This window comes from Ambystoma mexicanum, chromosome 1q (genome assembly GCF_040938575.1).
Source record: "Ambystoma mexicanum isolate Mex_15411 chromosome 1q, UKY_AmexF1_1, whole genome shotgun sequence".
In the NCBI taxonomy this organism is placed as follows: Eukaryota; Metazoa; Chordata; class Amphibia; order Caudata; family Ambystomatidae; genus Ambystoma; species Ambystoma mexicanum.
The window spans coordinates 1,001,275,460-1,001,299,100 of record NC_090922.1 but is presented as its reverse complement, the minus strand read 5'-3'; the positions used below and the strand labels follow the sequence as shown (position 1 = coordinate 1,001,299,100).

The 23,641-nt window shown below is 44.6% G+C and overlaps 1 protein-coding gene across 1 annotated transcript in view; it reads left to right on the top strand.

Annotated features, from left to right (window-relative positions):
- Positions 1–23,641, top strand: part of AK5 (adenylate kinase 5) — a 3,278,219-nt gene that overhangs the window by 2,442,796 nt on the left and 811,782 nt on the right. Inside the window, exons 9-10 of the mRNA XM_069641673.1 lie at positions 14,336–14,378; positions 16,307–16,342. Of these exons, the coding sequence (XP_069497774.1) occupies positions 14,336–14,378; positions 16,307–16,342 (79 nt within the window). The remainder of the gene's footprint in view (positions 1–14,335; positions 14,379–16,306; positions 16,343–23,641) is intronic.

Sequence of the window (23,641 nt, the reverse complement as noted above, 5' to 3'; positions counted from 1 at the left end):
CTCTAGAGCAGCGAATTACTGGCCAAAATAATCGACTTGCAAATCTGACCAAGGCAGTGTAATTCCCCTTTTTTATAGGGGAGCTCTTTATGTGAGTGAACTGGGTTGAAATTGAGCACACATAGGACACCCTTTTAGGTATGTGTCAAGGTCCTGGCCCATATGTGGTCAGTAGGTAACCTTGTGCAAGACTTCTAAGGTTGTACGAAAGTCCCTATGACCGCAGTGTCTGCGTCATGGGCATGGTACAACATCAGGCTTTCCGAATGAGATAGGCACCACCCACTAGTCACAGCCAGATAGGGCTCTCCTTACCAACACACCATCTTCGGTCCGGAACATCTTGCAAAACTCAATCTACACCCGGCGATCTTCTTTACCTGTATAGTGCGACTCTGTTAGAGGAAAACTCCCAGGGTCTTCAATATGTCGGTACTATTTTCCAATGGTTGGGTCCTATATCTGTGCAGTGATCAAATCTGCATCTGGGGTATCTTTACTCCACTGGACAGTCAAGAGTTCACAAGTTTGCAACCTGGTGACAGTAGCAATTTGTATTTCACCCAGCAGGGATTCTGTTTCTATTAAATCCCCTGCAGAGCTCTGGTTTTAGCCAGCTGGTCAGCCAGGTCATTCCCAATATTATCTGGCCCCCTCTATTTTGGAATGATCTCTTATCTTCTTCCAATAGATGGTGATCTCATTGGAGGTCATGAGATGGTCAATTGACTGGAGCAGTTTGGCATGCTTTAGAGGTTTGTTGTTGGTGGCACAAAGCATGCCTCAATTCTTCCAAGGTAGTCAGACGCAGTAAAGGCTTCTTTTCAGTTGGTTCACTGCCTCCACTTTTTCTGGACCCCACTATCACTTGACTCCAGCCTTTAATAAATGGACCAAAGGTCGAGTGACCTCAGCATAGTCTTCAATGAACTTCTGACTATAGTTAGTGAGTCCAAGAAGGCTTCTTAATTCTCACAGAGTAGTAGAGTCTTTTAATTTCAATAAGGCTACCACCTTCTTCGCCTGGGGATTAAGACCCTCAGGGGTGATCTCGTCCCCTTGGGTCTTACACCACTGTGCCTTCTGAAAGGACAGTTTTGCACTGGCTTTCTGCAACTGGGTTAGCACATACTGGATTTCTACTATATGTTCCTCTGTTCCTCTACAGTTGAGCTCTTGATCAGAACATCATCTACATAGGCCAGGTTTAACATTTCGCCTAAGACGGGCATGGCGTTATGTAGAAAGATGTTAAACTCATTGCCGGAGTTGATGTATCCAAAGGGGGTTTGGGTCCACATGTTCTGCTGCCCCCCAAAGGTAAAGGCAAGCTTGTACTGCTCTTCCCTCATCACAGGTGCTGTCCAGTAACCGTTGGTTGGGTCAATGGCGGTGTACACCTTTGACTGTTGGATCTGTGCCATCCCTTGATCGATGCAGGGAAGTGGCCATCTTGATATGTGGACCAGTTTGTTCAACTCCTTCAGGTCTGCACATAGTCCCCATTGGCCGTTTGGTTTGAGTATCCCTAATACTGGGTTGTTGATGGTACTTTCAATCGGACAAATTATTGACGGGATTCTAAGTTCTAATAATCTCTGTGAGTGATTACATGGATGTGAGAGGTATCCAGTATTGTTTCACAAATACTGGAACCATCTTGGGGTCCGTGGCAATGGTGGTTGAATGAATGGATGTGTGCCCACAGTCGTATGAGTCCACTGAAAAGATTTCTTGAAATTGCAGGAAGACCTGTTTCAGCTTTTATCTTTGCTCCTCGGTCTCACAGTCCTCAGAAAGATTGATCTTTTCCTCTATCATCTGCTTGAAACTTGGAAAGACTTCGGGTTTGGCAATTTCAAGGGTATCCTCCAGCTGGGTGGGGAGATCTCGTTTCTTGGTGGTGAACTGGACAGATGACTCGAGGTAGTGGTCCTTGACTCTGAACACTACCTCCTCCCTCCTAATGCCACTGGTCACCTAGTCCACCCCATAGGGGCAGGAAGGAGAGTACACCATGTCATTACCTCCATGCCTAGTAAAAATCTTTTCTGGAGGAATACCGTAGTTGATGTTGAAACAGTCATTTGGGATTGGTCCCATGATTTCATGACCTAAATCAATAGAATAATGTTGGGCCTCAACAGCCGTTCCAATAAAGGTGTCGGCACCCAAAGTGATACTTTGAGGGTCACTGTTACCCACTAGTATTTGAATGGTGATGTGATCTAGGTATACTAGAGGTGTCAGATTTAAATACTGACCTTGTGGATGAAGATGGGAATTTAGATATATATAGGCATCCTGATGTTTGTGGTTCTGTCCTCGTTTAATTTTGAGGGGAAGAGTAAATTGTTGCACCAGTCCGGGGATGGTTTGAACTTCAACGCATAAAGCAGCAATAATCTGACCAAACTGCTTTTTCAGTGTTTTCAAAGCCCATAAGGTTACACTCCAGTCATGACCAGGCTTTATTATTAATTAGGTCCAAACTGATTGCGAATCAGTTGAGAATGTCACTACGTAAATAAAAGGCAGAAGGGACACCTCTCATGACCACCCAATCATTATGCCCTATGCTTTTGTTGCCAATGGACATGTTTAGCATATATAGCTGCTATGCAGGAGATGTTTGGAATTTGGAGTTTCGAGACCTACTTCCCATTTGTCAATCAATTTAAATGTGGGAATGGTTTGATATTTTGGGAGTTTCCTGAATAATTCTTCGCTGATTAAGCTCCTTCTATTATTCAGGCATACTCTGGCAAGCACTGGTTCCTCCCCCTCATTTAACTGAATGGGGAAAAACAAATATTTGCCCTTTTTCTGAATGTCCGTCCGACTTTGACCAGGTTCTTCCTCGTCTGGTTTCACAGAACTCAATGTTTCTTCTGATTTTGGACTGATGTAACATTTTAGGTAGTTCCCTTCCAGTGTGTATTGCCACTTAAAACTGGGAGGAAGGTTGATTTTCAAGAATGGAGAAGGGTTCCCATCACCAGTTTGGTCTCCTACAAAGATGACAGTGATGTCTGGGACTTGGTTATTCTGGAAATGGAATTCTACATTCTCAGAACGTTGATCAATTAAATGACAGGTGCCATTTGTGCTTACATAATTGGTACTCATTTTAAATGTTATAGGGTGGTTACACAGTTGCTGAGAGGTGATAACCTTCTCAGGAGATTGTTCCCCAGTTAACTCAATGTCGCCCAATTTTATTTCCAGATCTGCAGTCCCTTCAATGGAAATGTCATTCCTGTTGAAATCTTTGAGTTGTCCAGGAAGTGGTGTGAGTGGAATGTGATGGCCCTCCCCCTGCCCTGATTTAGTTTGTCAAAGGCCTTTTTTGACAGGAGGGTGGCATGGGATCCAGGGTCCATCAGACCTGATCATTCACACTGACCCTGCACCCTGACCGATGCATAGAATCTGCCTCCTTTCTCTTCAAGGGTGAAAAGAAAGTGTGAGTTATTTGCCAGCCCGGTGGTCATTTTCTTAATATTGAACGCTGACACTGTGTGATCTTGGGCAATTTTCTGTGTCAAAGATTGGGAATCTGTAAATAAAATGTTGCAACTTAGAATGGGTGGATCTGGGGAATCCTCTTTATCCCCGGATTCTTTGCTTTCCCTTTTTACCTGGAGGTAGTTCTCAGAACCTGTTTGGGGAAAGGACACACCCTCAGTTTCAATTCGGTCTGGCAAACATTTTGGGGACCACATTTCTTGCTCTGGGTCAGTTTCCATACTTACACTGTCTCATTCAGGGTCTTTTGGGACACATTTTTCTTTGCAAGGGATCCCTCCATTCCTAAAGGAGAATGTGTGTTTATCTGAGTCCTCCAGGGTCTCATCTTAAGCTCCTCCACACAGTGTGTTCTTCTTTGGTCTCTCCTAGATACCCTTGTCTCTTTGGGTTCTAATATTTCGGGGGTAGAAGAGACACTTGCAGACTCAGAGGTTTTTACGAGTTCTGTCTGGGTGAGAAAGGAAGCTTACTCCAGGACTTGGATTTTCCCCTCCAACAGGGACCCCCCCTCAAGAACATGTGGTTTGTCAGACATTTCCTCCCGTAATTTTCCCCCTGGGGTATCAGACCTGGGTGTTGGGTTGTTCTGGGCAGCAGGTTCCAGTTGAGAGTTCGACTGAGCCCTCAGCATGCATGCCAGATTGTTGGTCAGTTGATGGACCTGTCTCTCCAGTTGGGAAACTTTTTCAGAGTTGGAAGGAGGTCTCTGGTTATACCTCTGCTGCTCCCGGAAAAGGTAACTATCCCTTTGCCCTAAGTAGCTTGGCTATTGGAAGTTTTCCCCATCGTAGGTCTCCCTTCTCCCGTGTTCAGGGATCTATTTTCCTGGAAGCTGGGCAAGAGAGGAGAATTATTCAGGAAGTTCTGGTTCGTGGGTTACCTGGGGAAAAGGGTTGGTTGGGAGGTGGCGTAATACTTCTTTCCTGAGGGTGTTTGGAGAGAAGTTTCCCGGGGAAGTACTTACTGGTTGTGTCCCCCTCTGTTCCGGGGGAGTGTATACATACACCAGGATTGGCCTATTACCCTTGTATCCCAGGCCTACATAGGTGGCAGGGTTACCATTCTAGTACCGCGTCTGACTACCATGAGCTGGGTCAGAGGGTATACTCTGCGTTTTATTCTGCTTGTTGGTAGAAGGAGTATATTTAGGCCCACCGGTCTCCAGATCCAATGGAGGGGTAGTTTTCACCTCTGCCACTTTCGCAGCGGCAGGTGTAGTAGAGGGTTTAGGGGCTTGGGGGTTATTTTTACTCTCAGTAGGCTTCTGGACCTCGTAGATCCTGGTGGCCTGTTCAGTCACCCAATCCAGGGTCCTGAGCTCATGAAAATCCTGCAACAGCTAAGTCATGATGTATTTGGGCAATGCATGGAAGTAAGTGGTCACAAACTCCCTACTATTGGGGTTCACGCTTTGGGAAGTCTGCGCAAATGCTCGTTTTCATTCCTGCACAAACTCCCTACCCACATTGCAAGTTCTATACTGCCTTAGGGGCTCTCTTGTGGGTTCCGGTGGGTGGAAAAATGTTTTAATATGGCCGCCTTATAGGTGGACCATTTGTAGTGATCCTGATCCTCCTGCCCTGCAAAGAAGCTGGAGTATTCAGGGGAGAATGGCCACTTGACAAACTCCATACAATTCACATAATTTTTTATTCCAAATGCGGTAATAATTTACTCATAAAGCTCTAAGTGCTCCCATACCGAATATTTTGCATTCTTGTGGTAGGGAGTTAAAAAGCTCTTTATGGCCTTTATCTGTCCAATCAGGTCTTTAAGAAAACCCTTCTTCTGTTTCCCTGTCTTTTTCTTCTTCTGCACTGGAGTCCATTCCCCTTCTGACACAGAACTTCTATTGGTACTCTGTTCCCTGTCTTCTAGATGCTCCCTATCTCTATGAGATTGGGAATATCTCCCAGAAACACATGGTCAGGACTACTCTCGCCTGGGCAAAAGTGAACTCTCAGGGTCACTTTCACGGTAGTTACTTTTAGGCCCAGGATTACACTCAGTCTCGTCTTCCCTCCTTTCAGGTAGTCTGGAGAAATCCTGCATCCCCCTGAATGGATGGATGTTTTTAAGATGCTCTTCCTGGTTCGAATCTCTCACTTTTCTCATCCAGTGAAGTGGGCCAGGTGGTCTCTTTGTATCCTCATCTTCTGCGAGTATTACTCCCTTGTCCTCATAGGAGTTTTCCGGGTCAGAATTACTCACAAGATTCCTTTTGGCCTCCCAGGACACACTAGTCCGACCACCTTCCCTTCCGTGTGGTAGAAATGAATACTCATCAATATCAGACAGGGACTAGCCTTATGGATCAGTTGGGCTAGGCCTGGGTAAGTGTAACTGCCTTATGTCACCGTGTTCTTGATAGCTGGCATGCATGAGGTTGGTTCCCCGTTGTACATGGGAGGTTGTAAATGACTGGCATGAGGTCCCTGCTGGGATGGGCACCTCACCTTGATCAGTGGACCTTGTTCCATATCATGATTGGTGAGGGTGGCTCAGCTCCTGTTTATACATTTCAATTTCCTTTGTGAGACTCTCACATCTGTGCCTCTCTTTCCTTATTTCCTGTTGTGTCATCAGAGAGCTGGCTTTTCAATTCTGACACTTTGGCCTAATTAGTGTCAAGCACCCTGCTCTGTGCTACCAACCAATATTTTGTTTTCTGCACCTCATGCTGAAGTGATTCATTCTCCCTTGCTGCATGGATATTCAAGGTGCTTTTCCTTCAGGAGATTAATCTCTTTCTCTTGTTCCTGCATACAATTTGCTGCCTCTAATAGTTCAGTTTATATTTGTCTCACACACTCTACTAGCTCGTTCTTCTCTAATTCAGGTCAGTTCCTGAAGACCTGACTGTTCCTTCTCTGCATCCACTTTCAGCCTGAATAAATCTTGATCTTTGACCAGTTGTAAATTCCGTTGTTTCAGAATATTTACATTTTGACACATTTCATCAAATTCAATTTGTGAGCCCAACTCTTTAATGATGGACTGACTATTTTCATTTTCCAATTCCCTCAGTTGTTTTTTTGGAGCCATAATGTCACCTAAGAACCCCCTGTTATGACCAGTCTGGTCATTCAATTGGGAATGCAGACGACTTACAGTGTCTGCACCCTCAGTGCATGCATTATGCAGTGCAGTGAACTCTCTCTCTCTGCACATGCTTGCTGTTGAGTTTTCAGCTCATCTTGTAGTTGCTTAAGGAGTCTTTTTTGTTGTAACTCAAAACTTTCACTTAGCTGAACTTTCTCTCCAAGATGTGAGTATTTTCTGAGCCTGTTTCTAAGCCTCAGTCTGCTTCCGCACATCATCCTCACTCTTTTGCACTTGCTCTTCCACTAACTCCAAGTGGAAGTATACATAAGCTGTGAGCTGAGTATTTTGACTCAGTTCTTCACAGGCACTTTGTGTCATATAAAATGCCTCTAATGCTTCACACCAAATGCCAGTGTTCACTGACGTGCCCTGTTGCACCATTCTAGCTCGTCAGCTCCCGGGTACACCCTGAGCCTTTCTCCTCGAATGACTAGCTTACCCAGGAGATGCTTCCTGGCATCACACACTTCTATGGTAGTCATTTTTAAATGTCTTTTTGCAACTTTTGTAAAACCTTTGTTGTGCAGGGGCAAAAATCACCCTGTTCCTGCTTCATTCTTCACACAATGCCAAATCAAAAATCACTTCTGACTCAGTCTCCTTTTTGCCTTGGCACTCTACGCAGTCTTATTTTTCTATACCTATACACCTCCCTGGAACTCAGTGGTCAAGAGTTACAGTGGCCTTTTAACAATGCACAGCAACCTTATATCTAATTCATTGCAGTTACACCAAAATGAATAGCCTGTCTCCAATGCATTTCCCATGAGACAACAATAATAGACCAGATCCCGGGGCAAGAGCCCCCCATTTGTTGCGCTATATTGAGACCAACCTTAACTTGGAGAGTTCCTTCCAACCCCCCATCAAGGAGTCCTAAAATATTTTCTTACCTTTTTTTTGCACTGGCTTTACTGAAGACTCATATAGAGTCACACAAATCACCCCCCCCTGTGCCCACTGTCCCCAAGAACCAGGCCAGGCATAGGAAATATATCTGTATTTATTTTAATTACAGGTAATAGAAATCACACTAAACTACACATGCCACCTTCTTTGTGGCTCTCAATTAACTTCTTGTTACACAAGTGAATCACACCAATGGGTTAGGAAAAACACAAATTACAATACATTTCTTTCTAAAAAATTCAAATTAAATGATCATCAACACTGGTTCATGCATAAAATCACTTTACAGTTGCAATGCTGCACAATTTCGATGTTCCTGTGCGCTTTAAAGGCTAGCAGTTGGGTTACAAATTTGTACCAATGCAAAGGACATTTTTGATTTCACTCACACGTTTGCCCAAAATAAGCACAGGGTGATTTAGAAGTGGGTTTTTCAGACTCCCCCACTACTTTTGTCTGTAATGATTAAAGAATTGTGGATTTCAGACCAGCCTCCATTTAAAGGCTTGTGTTGGGGAAGATGGACCACAAATATTGGGATGATTTAAGAATTTTGAATTTCAGACCCCCCAATACTTAAAGGCCTGTGTTGGGGGAAGCTGGCAGTTTACGGATTGTTGTTGTTGTTTAGGGACAAAGACACCCCTCCTCTTAAAAAAGTCAGGGTCAACAGGACAAATAGTACTATCCAATTAAATTACAGTTTATAGTTTTCATCGCACACCGGGAATGAGCTTTGTTAATTTCAAATTTTAACAAAAATCACGCTGTCGTGTTCCACCAAGCAGAATTATTTAAACAAATATGTTTAGTTAATTAGGCTTAAGATCTAAGCAGTTCCCCCACCACCCTGCTCGCTATAAAGGGAAAGGAGTTCAGGGACGCAGACTCCCCCACCTTTTGGTTTCCCAGGGCTCAGTTCTACTTACATAGAAAGCCTTTGTTCAAAGTTCAGGAAAGCCAGCAGCATTTTAGGTCTCTCTTGAAGGATAGGGGAGGTGTCTGGTCACTCCACTCTCATGAATGGCCCCGAGCACTGCGCCATAGGACCAGACAGCATTTAGGACTTCCAAGAAACAGGCAGCTTCACTCAGATGCAATCTCAGCAATCTCCTTTTAGTGATTCCTTACAGCTGTCCGGTGGTATGTTTCAACAGCTCTCCCCGATGGTACAGTTCAGCAGCTCTGTCCTTTCCTCATAGTGCATCCACCTTATATAGTAGTGATGACACCATCAAGTTTACAATATTGGGAAGCATCCTGCAATAGTTCTCCCAAATTGGATTGGACAGTTACCCTTCTCTCTCTCCTCCCAAATCCAGTCTCTCTCTAAGGATTGTCTTAAGAGTCTGGAGCAGACATATGCCTGCTTCAATTTGCAATCCCTATTTTTTCTCATGTCACATTTTTGCAAAAACTAGTTATGTGTCAAACACATTGTGATTCACTAATAACTGACATACTATACAAATTTTCAGATACCGCTAATAATGGGGAATTTTATAAAAGAACATGTGGGTCCGCACCATGTTGCACGGCCGTTTGGCAATTTTCCACCATTTTTTAAAAAAGCATTACTGTTAGGAACATGACATTTATTATCCATATTCCTGAATCCACCTTCCACCCGTTTGCCAACTCTCAACTTTGGAACATTTTCAGATCAGCCAGAAACCCATTTTAGATGGCCATTACAGTTCCCTGAGTCGTAGGTGGATGCATTTTATATCACCAAAATCACCTGGAAATTACCTAAGAAATGCCAGGCCAATCAAGAAAGTACAGTGTATGTTTGCTGAGAAAAAGTCAAAAGTTACAATAGTCCTTTAAAATTAATAGTAAATCTTCATGTTGGACAAATGGTAGCTCAAATGCCTCCAGGGTATTTGTCTATCTGGGCCAGCCTGTAATCAGAGTTTCTATTAGTCTCTTTGTGTTTGAAATTTTGTTGTTTGAAGTTGGTGGCTACAGATCATAAATGAGGGATGCATTTGCTACACACAGATCCCCCACTGTAGATAATGAGCAGGGCCAGCCCTGTAATGTCATTAAGCCTGTATCTTATCTGAAGGGCCCACCATTAGATCTGAAAGTCATCAATATCTTGAATTTCTTTCAAAGTTCAGCTCCTCTTAATTGTAGCCCCTTGTTTTTCACACCTCCCCTCTACATTCCGGGCATGCGCCAGTCAAGGCCATTTGTCTCTACACAGAGCCCAGCCTTCAGAGACAACCACTTTCAGACAGGCTACATTTTTTTTTGCACTTGTAAACAGCTGAGAGGCAAGCCAGGCTTTCCCTGGGGGAGTACTTTGTGAATTTTGCCCAGAGTCCCACCATTTGTCCTATGCTGAAGAGGACTTCAAAATGCATTTTCTAACATCAGCCTTGATTCCTTGTCATACGGTGTGTGTTCAGGGTCCACTTTGCTTTTTTGCTGAAAGTACAGGGCTGTTTCTTTCAGTCATGAATAAAAGACACTTTTAATTATCTGCTGTTCATTTTCCTACTGGAAAGTGAGTCTGAATGGTCACAGACCACCAACTTTTGATGGGTGGCAATTTCAGTGAAAATACTGCATTTATTTCTCAGCCATTAATGTGATGTGCTTTTCCAATCTGTACTTGGACACCCGCATAGTCTGCCTAAATAGGCCTACAGGAACTTTTCATGGCAACCAAGCAGGCTGTTATTTTCAAATGTGTTACCGGCATTTTGAATACAAAGCATAATCTACCTTACTTTTTGTCAACACACACACCATATCTTTTCCCTAACACCTTTATGCCTTGCTTTTACTTGCAAACTCACATGCAAATCCGTGTTTGTGTAAGTGGTTAAAAATCCTGTTTTTTCATGTGAAAGGGACCTTTGAATTTGCTCTGCCTTTGTGAATTAAAATGCTGCTTTTCCTTTGGTAATGACCGGTAGGCCTTTTTCACATGGTCCTTCAGTATATCCCACAGTTAATGGGGAAAAAAGTGATCGCGGGGGCGTCTTCCATATATCAACACCTCGATGATTTGGAGTCCTTGCCAACTCAATTTATCAATAAATCATTATTCTCAAGGTATCTCAATCATACTAAACATAATACACAGATATTATGGGTAAAGCATAACATTCGAAACCGGTTATATCAAACACAATAAAAAATAATAACTTTGAATTAACAAAATATAAATACAGTTGTTTCTCGTAATTGTTACATTCACCCCATACCTACTGATTTCAAACACAAAGCCATATGTTATCATGGTATGTGCATACCAATTTAATTAAATAGACGTTTGACTGAACAACAATCATGAACAATTCATGTATATGCTAGAATATGATGCTTACATATATGTTATGTTATCTTGCATTTGTATAGTGCCTCTTGCATGGTGTTGAAGTGCTATGTGTGTCCAAGAAGCTAGAGGAGGATTAAGAAGAAGCATGCAACAGTAGTAAGGAGTAGCCAATTGTTCTGTATAGTTGGGATAAGAGGGAAGGTAGACATGAGGATATAGAAGTCATGAGAAAGAAAGATGGAAAAGCTGTGTGTACAGTTGGACCGACTTCATCATGGGATTCTGTATTCTGTGGGACAAAGCACAGAAGGGAAAGAGAGCAGGAGAGATGTTTAAGCCAGGCCAAAGGGTATCTGTCAGTATTTACTCACTCAATGACATGCACGGGTCATATGGCCGCTGAGTTACAAATACAGGAGATCATACAGTATGGCATCTTACTATAGGACGAGTGCTATGCAATGAATTGAGTGATTTGACTTGTCTTACCTACATTTCAGAGTGGCTGTATTCTTCCCTTTCTAGCAAAGGGCAGGTTTTCCAAACAAACCGGTGTGTCCAACTCACTGAGGACCTCACCAGCTCACACACAGTGGCTACTTATTGGTGTGCACTCAACCCAGAAGGATTTCCACCCCACCTCACCCTCTGCTCCCGCAAATCCACTTCCCCCACCTACCTCTTACAAATCACAGCACCAATAGGCCGTCAAAAATGGCATCAGTTGTGCTATACAAGACCTAGCTACATTACATTAACGTACTGGATAGACTAGACAAAGCGATCATGGCTGATGGGGAATTGGGATGCTGAGTAGGGTACAAGTGGAAAAGAAAAGATTAACAGATGGTGCTCTTAGACCAGGACACAGGGTTTACACTCGGTAGTTTTTAGTTTACAAATCATTGTCATCTGGTGCGCTAGTTCAACAGATTACACAGAAGTCAACTACAACACCCAGAAGGAACTGATTTGTGCAGTGAAATCCCCGAACTGGAATGGTGGTGATCCGTTGGCATGGGATAACCTGACCAGAAAGAGGAGTAGAGGTGGGCATCACATAGAATCATGTTCTAACTTTAGTGCCCAAATATTCAGCTGGTCAAACAGAATATCCACGCTACTCACGGACCGCCAGGCAGTCATGAGTAAACAGACTGTCTTTTGGCTTGGCTATAGGCGCTCTTATCAAACAGTGCAAACTGTCATGGGATGTCACCGGGATTTGGGAGCAAGTGATGATAAAATCATAATGGTATATTCTTTTTTACTCAATAAAGAATTGTGTATTATTCCTGTGGGAACAAGCAGAAGGGAAACACAAAATGCCAAGTAAATATGATAAAATGATCAGTCCTACTAAAAGTGTGAACCATAGATTGTAATGACAGCATATTAATCAAAATACAAAATAAGAACAACAATATCGCATTTTTCACACACAAAACAGGACTTAGGGAGAAAGTGACGATAATTTGCCAATCCAAAAACATTCCCTTCTCGCTAAAAGAATGTTTCTATTGCCCCCTCTGATGAGACATTAAAGCACTTCTATAGCAACGAACTGCATCTGTGCCACTGTATGACATAACTGCACAAAATCTATTGCCAGTGCAAATCTCACATCTCGAGACCTAGCCCTAGATTTGTGCTCAGTCCAATGATATTGCACCCAGTGAGTTGTCACACCTACACGGTGAATGCCACATGGACAGCAAATAAAATACACCTCATTTCCAGTGTTACACGTGGCCTAATCCCTCAGGCAAACGTGTAGTGATGATATAAAGTGCGACCTTTAATCAAGGTATTGCAATGCTGACAGGAGAAGCGCAGACCAGTGCATCTCTGTTTATTCTCCGTTTAACTTTTGACAGCATGTTATTCATGTCCAACTCCTCTGGATGCACCACTAGACTCCTGCTGGATTCCATGATTCATGAATGTAAATGCAGGTGATCTAGGAAATGGTTGATTTGGCAATTCACCCTGAGCATACATTTGCCAGTGCGTGTATGTGATTTATTTGAACACTCTGGTTGGAGTATATAGTTAAGAGAACAAGTGAAGGGGACAATCCTTTAGGTCTCTGTGTCAGTAACTCTTCCCTGTGGATCTTCCGTTTCCCAGAACCCCCATAGGCAGGTGGAAAGGGGAGCGTGTTATCGAATGACTAAATTATGCAGAGACGGTAATTAGCCTTCAGATTGCCGGAGGAGCATACATTTACAAAGCTCTCCTAAATGGCAGAATATCTTGCTGTTTGTCTAAGCCAATTTGCGGCACACTGCCTCTGTCTATGGTATAACAGAAAATGTGTAGTTTATTTACTCATTTGCAGTCACCTAGCACACAGTTGTATTGTTTTTAATATTGCCTAACGAGGTGATTCAGAAAATGGTTCCAGGACAAAGGAAGATTTTTATTCTATTTTGTATGTATTTCATGAGTGGGTATAGTGTTTCAAAACATGTTTTGTCTTTTGATCCGAACCTCCAAAGGAAGGTAGCGCATCACCTTCCTACGAATCAATTCGCATGCTCTTCCTGGCCATCGGAGAATGTCCTAATGACTAGGTCACCAGAAACCACATCCTGCTCCGGCTTTATCCATGACACTCCATTGCCCTGTCGCAAAACACAGAGGCAGGGCCGGCCTTAGGGCACAGCAGGCCAGGCGAACGCCGGGGCACCATGCCCACCTGGGCGCCTTTAGCCCCCACCACGCCAGCTTTGGGGAATCTTTCAAGGGCTCCCCCGAGCTGGCGTAGTGGGAGAAGGCGCTGCAGGTGCCATTTTGTTATTAAATTCGCCTGCGGTGGCGAGGCTAATTTAATAACTATAGGGTGCAGATGATGACCCCCCCCCCCACTCTGACCCGGGAGCAAGGTGGTTTTCATTGTACTAGGGCGCTCATGCATTAGCGCCCTAGTCCAGTGATTAACTCCCTGCCAGTCGCCGGAGAGCAGAGTTAAAAATGAAATGTGGCGCTTCTGTCCTCCTCTCCCCCATTGACCGGGGGCGGGTGGAGGCATTTTCTTTTTTTTTATCAGCCCGCAGCGCTGCCGCCACTAAGAACGGCCCTGCGCCCTTGCACTGACCGGCCCTGCGCAAAGGTGTAATACACGTGGTTAGTGATTTCTGGCCACAAGTCTGCGTCAGAGCGTATTACAAGCAATGCAGTCTTTGTAGAAGCCGATTTTGGTGGCATTTATGGAGCTGGCGCTCTGAGGTATAATCAACAAGGAAAAGTGGCAAGAGGCAAGGTAGAGCTTTGGAAAAGCTACTGAAATTATGTATGATGTTAGGACGGCGAGAAGAAATGATGAAGGTTCAGGCGGTGAAGACATCATCAGTGCATGGATGATATCATTTACAATGCATCCCTATAGTGTAGTTCCCTGTACTTAAATGTAAACATAATGGTATGTTGCTATGTCCTCTTGTAAAGTCTGATCATTGCAACTTATTCCGTTTACCATTTTTTTCCATGCAGGCCAGCGACCAGTCTTACGTCTCTGAAGTGGAGAACATGAAAGGTAAGTCCACGTTTTGAAATGGGACAAGGTATGCAATGTAACAGTACATTCGTAGCTCGATTTCCACCACAGATCCAGACAAAACCGCCGTAAACGAACGATCAAGCTTGCATTGCAGGGAACAGGCAAGGGGCCTCATTCCGAGTATGGCGGTAAGGGATAGCGGCCACCGCTAACGAGAGCGGTGGCGGTAATCCCTTACCGCCATACTCCGAGTTCTCTTTGCGCCATGGTGGTTTTAACACCTGCTTTGAGCAGGTGTTAAAAACCATGGCGCTAAGGGACCTTGATGTTAATTACGCCACCGTAATTTACGGTGGCGTAATTGACGCCTTCCCCACTCCCATTATGCCCTATGGGGCAAGAATGGGAATGGGGAAGGGTAAATGGGGATTGGGGAATTACCGCCCCGCCAACCTTGGAATGGGGCGGTAATTCCGCCATCCACCAAGGCGCTGCCGGTCCGGGTACGGCGTCAACCAAGGCGTTAATAGCGCCATTGGTTAGCGCCGTACTCGGAATGAGGCCCAAGGTCTGGTAGTCCAAATAAAGTGTATTGAGCTTTCATCATCCAGAAGGGGATTTCCCAGAGTGGTAGCGAGAACCAAAATGGCTCAGCTACATTTGCCAATCTCATCACAGTGACAGATGAAAAGCACATATTCTTAGAACCTAAAGTTATATAGATGGTGGGTGAGGTACAATGTTGTCATCCACAAGACCTCAACACGAAATTACATATCAAACTGCAACCCATCCGGTCAGAAAAAGGATGCAGCGATGTGCTCCCAAGTGTTTAGCCTCTGAAGGATGCGTGCACTGTTATCATGCAATAGTTTGCAGTGTTCTGATGTCACACTTGGGCAGCCCAATTTAAAATGAATTGCAAATCCCAAACAAAATGAAGTGCATGCATTTACTGCGGTCACTTAAGGTGGGTGGGGCAGGTACTCTTCTATGCATATTAAGCATCATAGTTGGAGAATACTGGATGCAGAAACAGTACAAATGTGCCATCTCTTAAAAATGCTGGTGTCCTGGATAACTCAGATTCCTTCCAACGTTTGCTGCATGAGTGCCTTGACCAGTATTGTGCACCAGCATGTGAACGTAACTATAATTTAATTCAGATTTGAAGAGATGTTATTTTTAACATGTCCATTCGTGATGCCCACTTCTACATTAAACCTAGACAGGATGTGGGTGTAATTGGCATACAAATAAAATAACTACCCGAATGAACAAATGTGATGTGCCAGGCAGAGATTAAAAAGAAGTTTCAATTGGGTCGAGCCCTGTGGTGCCCCACACGGCAGATCTCTTTAAGAAGACTACCTATTACTGACAGCTTTATCCAGGACAATCTCCAATCTCAGCTTGGCCAAGGCAACCCGGAAGTGTTAATTACGTCTGACAATAGCCATGCACTTACCCCACCGCCCCACCGGCCTCCCCCAGTCTCACTGGAACTAGGAAAGACTCTGTGGCTTTGTCTGGATAGAAACCGATCTGGGAACAATCTAGAATTGTGTGAGTCTCTGGGAAAACCTGTCACTGGATGGGGACTGCCACTTCAGATCATTTTCTGGCAAAATGAATATATTGGACAAATGTTAATTGCATTGTCAGTGCCCTATACCGATACATTTTATTACATTGTCCATATAAGTCTTCTCCAGTCTGGTTGGGAACAAAGTTATTTCACCAATAAGAACATAACGAAATTGCATTATATTGAGCAATAAAATAAAAGTGAACGCTGAGAAATAAGGATAGAATTAAAATGTAGCACCAAAGCCAGATTGTTTTCGGCTGCATGCCAGGGCTGTAACACAGCGTATGGTAGTTTGGAATGAGTCAACTCAGAGCATGAGTAATTGTTGCCATGAGGACTGACTCCTTACTCAATCTTGATTTTGCTTTCACAGAAACCCTGAAGAAACTGCAGATCATGTTCTTATTGGGTAAGTGTACATGTCTCGTAATTAATTAGCTGTAATCTGTGCCAACATTGTGCAACACATGTCATGGCACATTTCATTTGATGAGCAAATCTAGAAACTAAGAGATACAAGCCATTGGTGTTCTGCAGCTTTGCAGAACTTGGGTTGAGAGAAGTGTGCAAGTCTAATTAGCTTCAATTGATATTACACTGATGTAATGTGTAGTCATCCTTGTGAATGTGTAGGACTTGCGCTGGAACAGTGCTCAGAATTAGAGAGCCTTGAGTGCTGAGGCTGGCGAATAGCCACCTGAAGAACCATTATTCCCGAGAACCAAGATAAGCTGCTTTCTCCCCCTTGGGGAGCCTTACATTAGGATTAAAGACTTTCCTCTCATTTTATACACTTGTGTCTAATGATTACTGCATTTACTGGCAACAGCAGTTGTGCTGTCATTGGCAATGTTAACATTACAAAAGTGACTGTAAAGAGAAAAAGTCAGGCAGCGTAAGGTTTGTGAACCACAAAAAACTGCACATAATGCCCCACCGTACTGATGACGTCCCATACGTATAATGACATCAGTAACTGTGGAAATGAAAGTAGAGACACGTGAACCCTGCAACTCTTGCATGCTGTGATCAGATTAGCTGCCCCTTTTAACCTGGTAACCGATCACTGGGTTCAATTTCGCATCTGCACTGAGCTTCCAGTGAAAGAAGGTAAACTTGGTCAAACACTGCTTTAAACATTTATTCTGTCCTATTTTTAAAGCGCTCACACAGCCATGGGCATCGAGGCGCTGATACAGAAATTGTTTGTTTTTTAGATGCGGAATTGTTTTTGTTTTAGATTCGTATTTACAACACGCTTAAATACCCAGAGGTTAAGGGCGGACCCGGGGATCGAACCTGTGTTGCTTCGTGTCGTCTTGCTGCAAAGGCAAGCACGTTGCCGCTGAGCTATCCTCCCGGGACAGCAGCGTTTCAAATGAATGGCAGCAGGGGTGACCCTCATGTCTGACGGTAGTCAGCAATGCATACCAAACATGGCAAATCCGACGCCCTACGGGTTCTGTGGTGACTGCAGCAAAGGAGTGTGGGGATGTCACCCCAGTTGGGTGGTGGTAGAACGCAGGACACACGGTTGCTGCTCGCCTTCCACAGTGGCATATTGCCACAAGGTTATTTAGCTACAGCAAAAGAATAGTGCTGGCAGGGGAGACTAGCTTGCCGCATTTAGTTCCCCATACGAGCCCTGAGGAAACTCAGCTGCATCATTTTGGTGAGTATTCTTGCAGCTGGAGGAGATGATGAATTAAGGTGTCTGTAAAGTTAATAAGATGCAAATCCAGGATACCTTTTCACTTCCAGCAATCAAAGGGCTGTTGGCAAAAGCACATTTAGTGCATATTTCCATCGGAGAGAAGGAAATATCAATATAGCCAAAGTAATAAAACAGCCATCATGTTTAGTACATATATGAACGTACTCCCTATGGCACTAAAAAGGGAGCAAACAGCTGGTTTTGTAGCCTCTGAAAATGTGCTCCTTGTGTTGGGGAAAATTTGCTTTTGAATTTCTGGTTCAGCTTTACCCGAGGCTGGCTCTAGACAAACATCCAAGGAGTCCGAGCATAGATACTTCTAAGTTAGACGAACAGAAAGACTATATAAGATAACAGAACTATGCAGGATGGAGAACATGCCACAAAGACATCTACTCACTAAATGGGGGTTTGGGGGCGCTTTACTGGTTTCTTTTTCTGCTCTTTTCCTCCTGCTGTTCCTCCAACACGCCTGCTTCAGCTTTTCCTCCTCCTCCACCTCCTGCTGCTATCAATTTCACTCATGCTCTTTCTCCTATTGTTCTTCACCTCCGTTCTACTCCAACCTCTCTCTTTTTCTCCTCCTTCAGCCTCTCTCCATCACCTCTCTCTCAGTAATTACAGCTCCCAGATACATCTTCTTCTCCCCCACAAACCTTCCTGGCCCTGAGTGGCCCTGACACCCATGTGCACACCACCCCCTTGCGGGCAAACCCACCCCTTCTTAGCTGTAGTTGAGAGGAGTTTTCTACTCGTTTAGGTTGTTTAGCCATCATGTTACGGTCTGACAGAAGTGTCATGCCTGCTTCCAGAACTAGCGATTCACCAGCACTCTACCCGGCAAGTTCACTGGGAAACAGGTTTTCTTCTGTGCATATGTGCCTTTTACTAAACACCTTTTTCTTGCGTCATCCATATGTATTGCTTAAGAGACCGGCCCGCAATCCATTTTAGATGTTGTCCCTCTGGTGACTGTTAATACTGCTCCACATACTGCTTTATGGGCCTCAGGCAAACTAAGCAGGCATGATTCAGTGTCTCCTCAACTGCCGGCGTGCATGTGCAGGAGCTTTCTAACCCTGCTATGATTGATTGCTGGCTATCTGAAGGAGATAGATATGCCCAAGGTTTCTTTTTCCAGCCTTGCGAGGACTGGGGGAGTCATGGGGATCCCCAGTTTAAGACCTTCAGGGGTTCCATCATGAACCATATGGTGCCCCCAGCAACTGGATTTCCGCAGCATCCTTTGGCTGGCGTGACCGTAGTGACTTTGTCCCAAGTTCAAATGCTAATTTACAAAGATAGGAGGTTCGTGAGACTTTGTTGGACTCAAGAAAAGATACATAAATCCTTTTAGCAAACTCAAAGTATCACTGAGTGTGAAACCTCCATATATAAAATCTCCAGAGCGTTTCTATTGGCTACAAATGGGATTAATGTCACCAACTTGTGAGGTATTTTATTTCAATTACAGGAAGTCATTAGAACCTATTGTTGGCCTGTTTAGTCACCTGTGCAAAAATCTTTAGTTTTGTGTGGTGCTTATGGATGGATGCAGGTTGGTTTGGAATGTATGATGTCAGAGTGAATGATGGAATGTCTATGTATGAGTGAGAGAATGTTGTGTCGATGGCGTTCCACCAGAGGCATTGGAAAGATGTAGCCCGAGTGGTAGGAACCAGTGGGTTCCTGTCATGTGCCTTAAAGGACCCTGCTGTTATCTTAATAAAGGAATTTAGCATGAACTTACTTAAAGTTGCCAGAAGCATCCTTCACAGGAATGGCAAAGAGCCGATCTTCTAGCGAGCCAAGGAAATTGGCTCCGGCATGCTGAAGAGAGAGGAAGGAAACCAAGTAAGGTGCTGTGTGGAGGTGCAACCAGTATAGAACCCACTGCTCCTCAAGGAAGGCCTCACCACCCAGGGGGACCAGCAAGACAAGGTAGGCCATATAGAATGTATGGAACGTATTCAAAGGGCCTAGGGACTGGTCCCAGCCCTGGATGCTAGAAGTAAGGCATGGTAGGAGAATTGGAGGTCTATTATAACACCCTCTAATGCAGTTTTATGGAGTATTCATGGTGATTGTACGTATGGCCAAATTCCTAGAGCACCCAGGGTTGCTAATAAGAGAGGAGATTGGCACGTTTTATGGTCATGCAATGGAGAGACTGAGAGGCCATGGAAGTCAGAACCCTAATGTTTGCAGCGGCCAGGCATAGACAAGGTGGCTTGGTCCATCCTGGCTCCCTTGCCCTCTGCCTCCACCTCTCTTGCTCCCTTGCCAACTCCCTCTATCCTGGCTCCCTTGCCCTCTCCCTCCACCTCTCTGGCTCCCTTGACAGCTGCCTCTCTCCTGGCTACCCTGCCACCCCTTGCCACCACCTCCTTCGCCCATCTGGCTCCTCAGCCTCCTCCTCTCTCCACCTCTTAGGCTCCTCTGCCAATTCTCCTGTAGACTCCTGTACCCTATACCCCTCCCCGGAGGTCTTTCAAAAGTGGCAACTGGCTCCACATTGCTACCCTCAACTCTCGCTCTGCTGTCAAACACTCCTCTGACATCTGCGATCTCCTTGAACTTCTGGATCTAGATGTTCTCGCTCTTACCGAGACATGGTGTAAGGCCAGCTCTGCCACAAGTTTTGACACACTCCTCTCTGTGGGCTCCACGATCCTCTAGAGCCCAGACCCAACAGGCCCAGAGGCAGAGAGGCCTGACCTTTCCTTAGTGGTTCCTGACTCCATCATCCCCACTCAAACCTGCTCCTTCTTTGAATGCATGGTTTGCAGGCTCTCTGTTTCTCCTGGCTCCTCCCTGACCTTGGTCACCTTCTACAGGCCCCCTGGTCAGGGCCATCCTCTTCCTCTCTGAATGGGCTGACCTCACTTCTTTTTTCCTTTCCTCTACCTCCCAGCTTCTCCTCCTTGGGGATCTCAACATCCACCTGAATTCTCCTGACTCCTCAGGACTTTTCTGCAACCTCTCTGACTCGCTCTCCCTTTCCATTCTACTCTCTGGTCTGACACACTCTGCCGGAGACACTTTGGATGCCCTCAACTCCTCAGACATCCCCCTCTCTAATCCTCTTGCTACTCCTCTCTCCTGGAGTGACCACCTCCTTCTCTCTTCTCTCTTGAAGCTTCCTGTCCCCTTGGCAAGGGCCCACCCAATGCTGCCATCTTCCTTCATGGTCATTCGGCCCATGAAGCAATTGTCAGTGGCAGCCTTTGCCTCCACTTACTCTCCTCCACCTACTGCAGTGGCTGACTCCCATCCTAACACAGCCCTTTCCAACTTTCACCTTTCTATCTCTAACAATCTTGACATACTTGCCCCTGTCATGAGGATCCGAATGAAGGCTGCCAAAAAGTGCAATTCTTGGTATGACTCAGGTCTGGTCAACCTGAAACACAACTGCAGAGCAGCTGAACGGAAATGGGGTGCTTCAGGTACACCCTCTGACAAACTGGCCCGCTGCCTACTCCAAAGGCAATATACACTCCCCATTCTCTCTAAAAAAAGAGGGTCTATATCCAAGCCTGCATCTCTGCAGCCTCTAACAACACCGCCAAATTATTCAAAATATGTAAGGATCTGGTCAATCCTAGTGCAGTATCTTCCTCCACTACATCCACGTAGGTCCTCTGCTCGGCCCTGGCCTCTCATTTCACCACAAAATCTCATGGCATCCTGTCCTCACTCTTATCTGCTCCCCTTAAATCCTATACCTCTCTCAGGCCTTCTTTGGCCGCCCCCTCCCCTCTCCATCTCTCATCCCTCTCTCCTGTCACACCTGATGACGTTTCTAGACAAGTCCGGTCTATGAAAGTGTCATCCAAAAAGGTGTCTACCTGCCCATCCAGAACTATTAAGAACAACATTGACTCTCTTGCTCCTGCCTTGGAAAATCTCTGCAACCCCTCTTTTGCCACTGGAGTCTTCCCCCCTCCTCTCAACCCCTTCTAAAAAAAAACATCTGCCGACCCCTCCATTCCAGCAAACTATCACTGGATCTTATCACGCCTTTCCTGGGCAAACTCCTGGAGAAATTGGCTATATCCCAGCTAACCCTCCACACCGAAGCTGTTGGTTGCCTCCATGACCATCAGTCTGGATTCAGAGCCGCCAGAGGCACAGAAACTGCTCTCCTGAACACCTGTGAAGATCTGCTCTTGAACCTTGACACTAACTCTCCCTCTGTCCTCATTCTTCTTGACCTTTCCTCTGCTTTTGACATGGTAAACCACAACATCATGATTTCCTGATCTCCTGTCTCTGAGATACCCTGGGCATCAAGGATCATGCTCTGGCATGGCTATCCTCTTTCCCCCCGAACCGACCATCCCATGTTGAACTTGGATCCTTCCTCTCTACCACCACACTCCACATGTCGTGTTCCCCAGGGTTCTATCCTCTCCCCCTGGGTTTTCAACATCTATCTTGCCTCCTTGGGCCTCCTAATCTATAACTTTTCCTCTAACTTTCAGTGGTACGCGGATGACACGTAACTCTCTATTCAGGCATGGAGCACCTCTAATGTTTTTTTTAATATTATTTGTTATATGGTTAATACAATCAACCTTTGATAATGATATGATATGATATGATATGATATGATATGATATGACATGGCATATATAACGCACCTATACACAAGTGTTAACAATCAATTCATAATGAAACATGTTATTATTTTTTATTATTTTTATGATTTACAATTAGTTTTAAAAAACCTACAAATGGTAAAATGTGTAGAACAACTTATTTCATTTCAATTCATCACAGTTCAATCCATGATTAAAAACCAGCACAAAATCAACAAATGACAACAAAGATTCTTACATTACAGTCCAATGATTCAGCTTGGATAAGCAAGTTATAGACTCAAGGATTTAATGAACCCAATAACTGCAATAACACACGAGGTAGTACGTACAGCTAGACATAAGTGCCAAAAAGCTTCTTTGCTGCACCTCTAATGATCTCTGCCCTAATGCCAGCAAGACAGAGATCCTTCTCATTGGGACACCTGCTCCTGCTTTTCCCCTCTCACTCTGGCCGGTGTGGGATGTATTTACCCATGCATCCGAGCCCTACCTCAAAACTGTGCAGTACTGACATGGAAAACATCATGATGGCCAGAGCTTCCCAGAAAATGCACAGGGAAATGCATGAAGAATAGGCTGCCACTCATTTTTGCCGATGTTATGGGCACAGAAGGACACTGCCTAAAACCACCATTGGACTACCCACACAGTAGTCTGAAACCATTTGGAGTGGCAATGCTGATTGCCAAAAGCAAACCCATAACTGTTGGGAATTCATTTTCTTAAATCCCAAAAAGGGGTGCAGTACCAGTACTCACCACTATCAAAAAGCCGGCGTTTTAAAACAACACCAGATTTTACTTTTTTGTAGAAAACTGAATAAATGAACCCAAAGCAGGCCAAAGAAAGACTTACTGAGAGGTGGATCCAATGTAAAGTTATATTCTAAAGTGACTTGAAGGTTTATAACAAGACTGGCTGAGCTGTGGATTTCAGCAGTTTAAGTATATTTGGACTGAAAGACACTAAAAATCTAAATGTTTAAAAGAAATGAGTGACCTACTTTGAGTGTCACATAGGTTTCAATTGTTTAAATGTCATAGTTTTAAACTTAGAATCAGCATTCTAGCTGCATATGTAAACATTGTCTTCACTTAAACTGGGTAACAAAAAGTGACATTTTATCTGAAACCTGGCTTAAGGAACTGAATTCTGCCCACCAGCTACTCCCGGCAGGAGATGAAACTTGAGTCACAGCTGTGTTCCCAGGCCTATCTGCCTTTTGCTGGCCACACTAAGGATATGCCATCTCTCTGATAATTGAATTAAGGGGAGCCCCCACAGAATACAGGAGCTCTGAACAATGCAACCCCCTTCACCCAGGCAGATGGTTTATTACAGAGGTCGTAAAACAGCTTCCTCTTGGCAGAAGCTGGGAGGGGCAGGG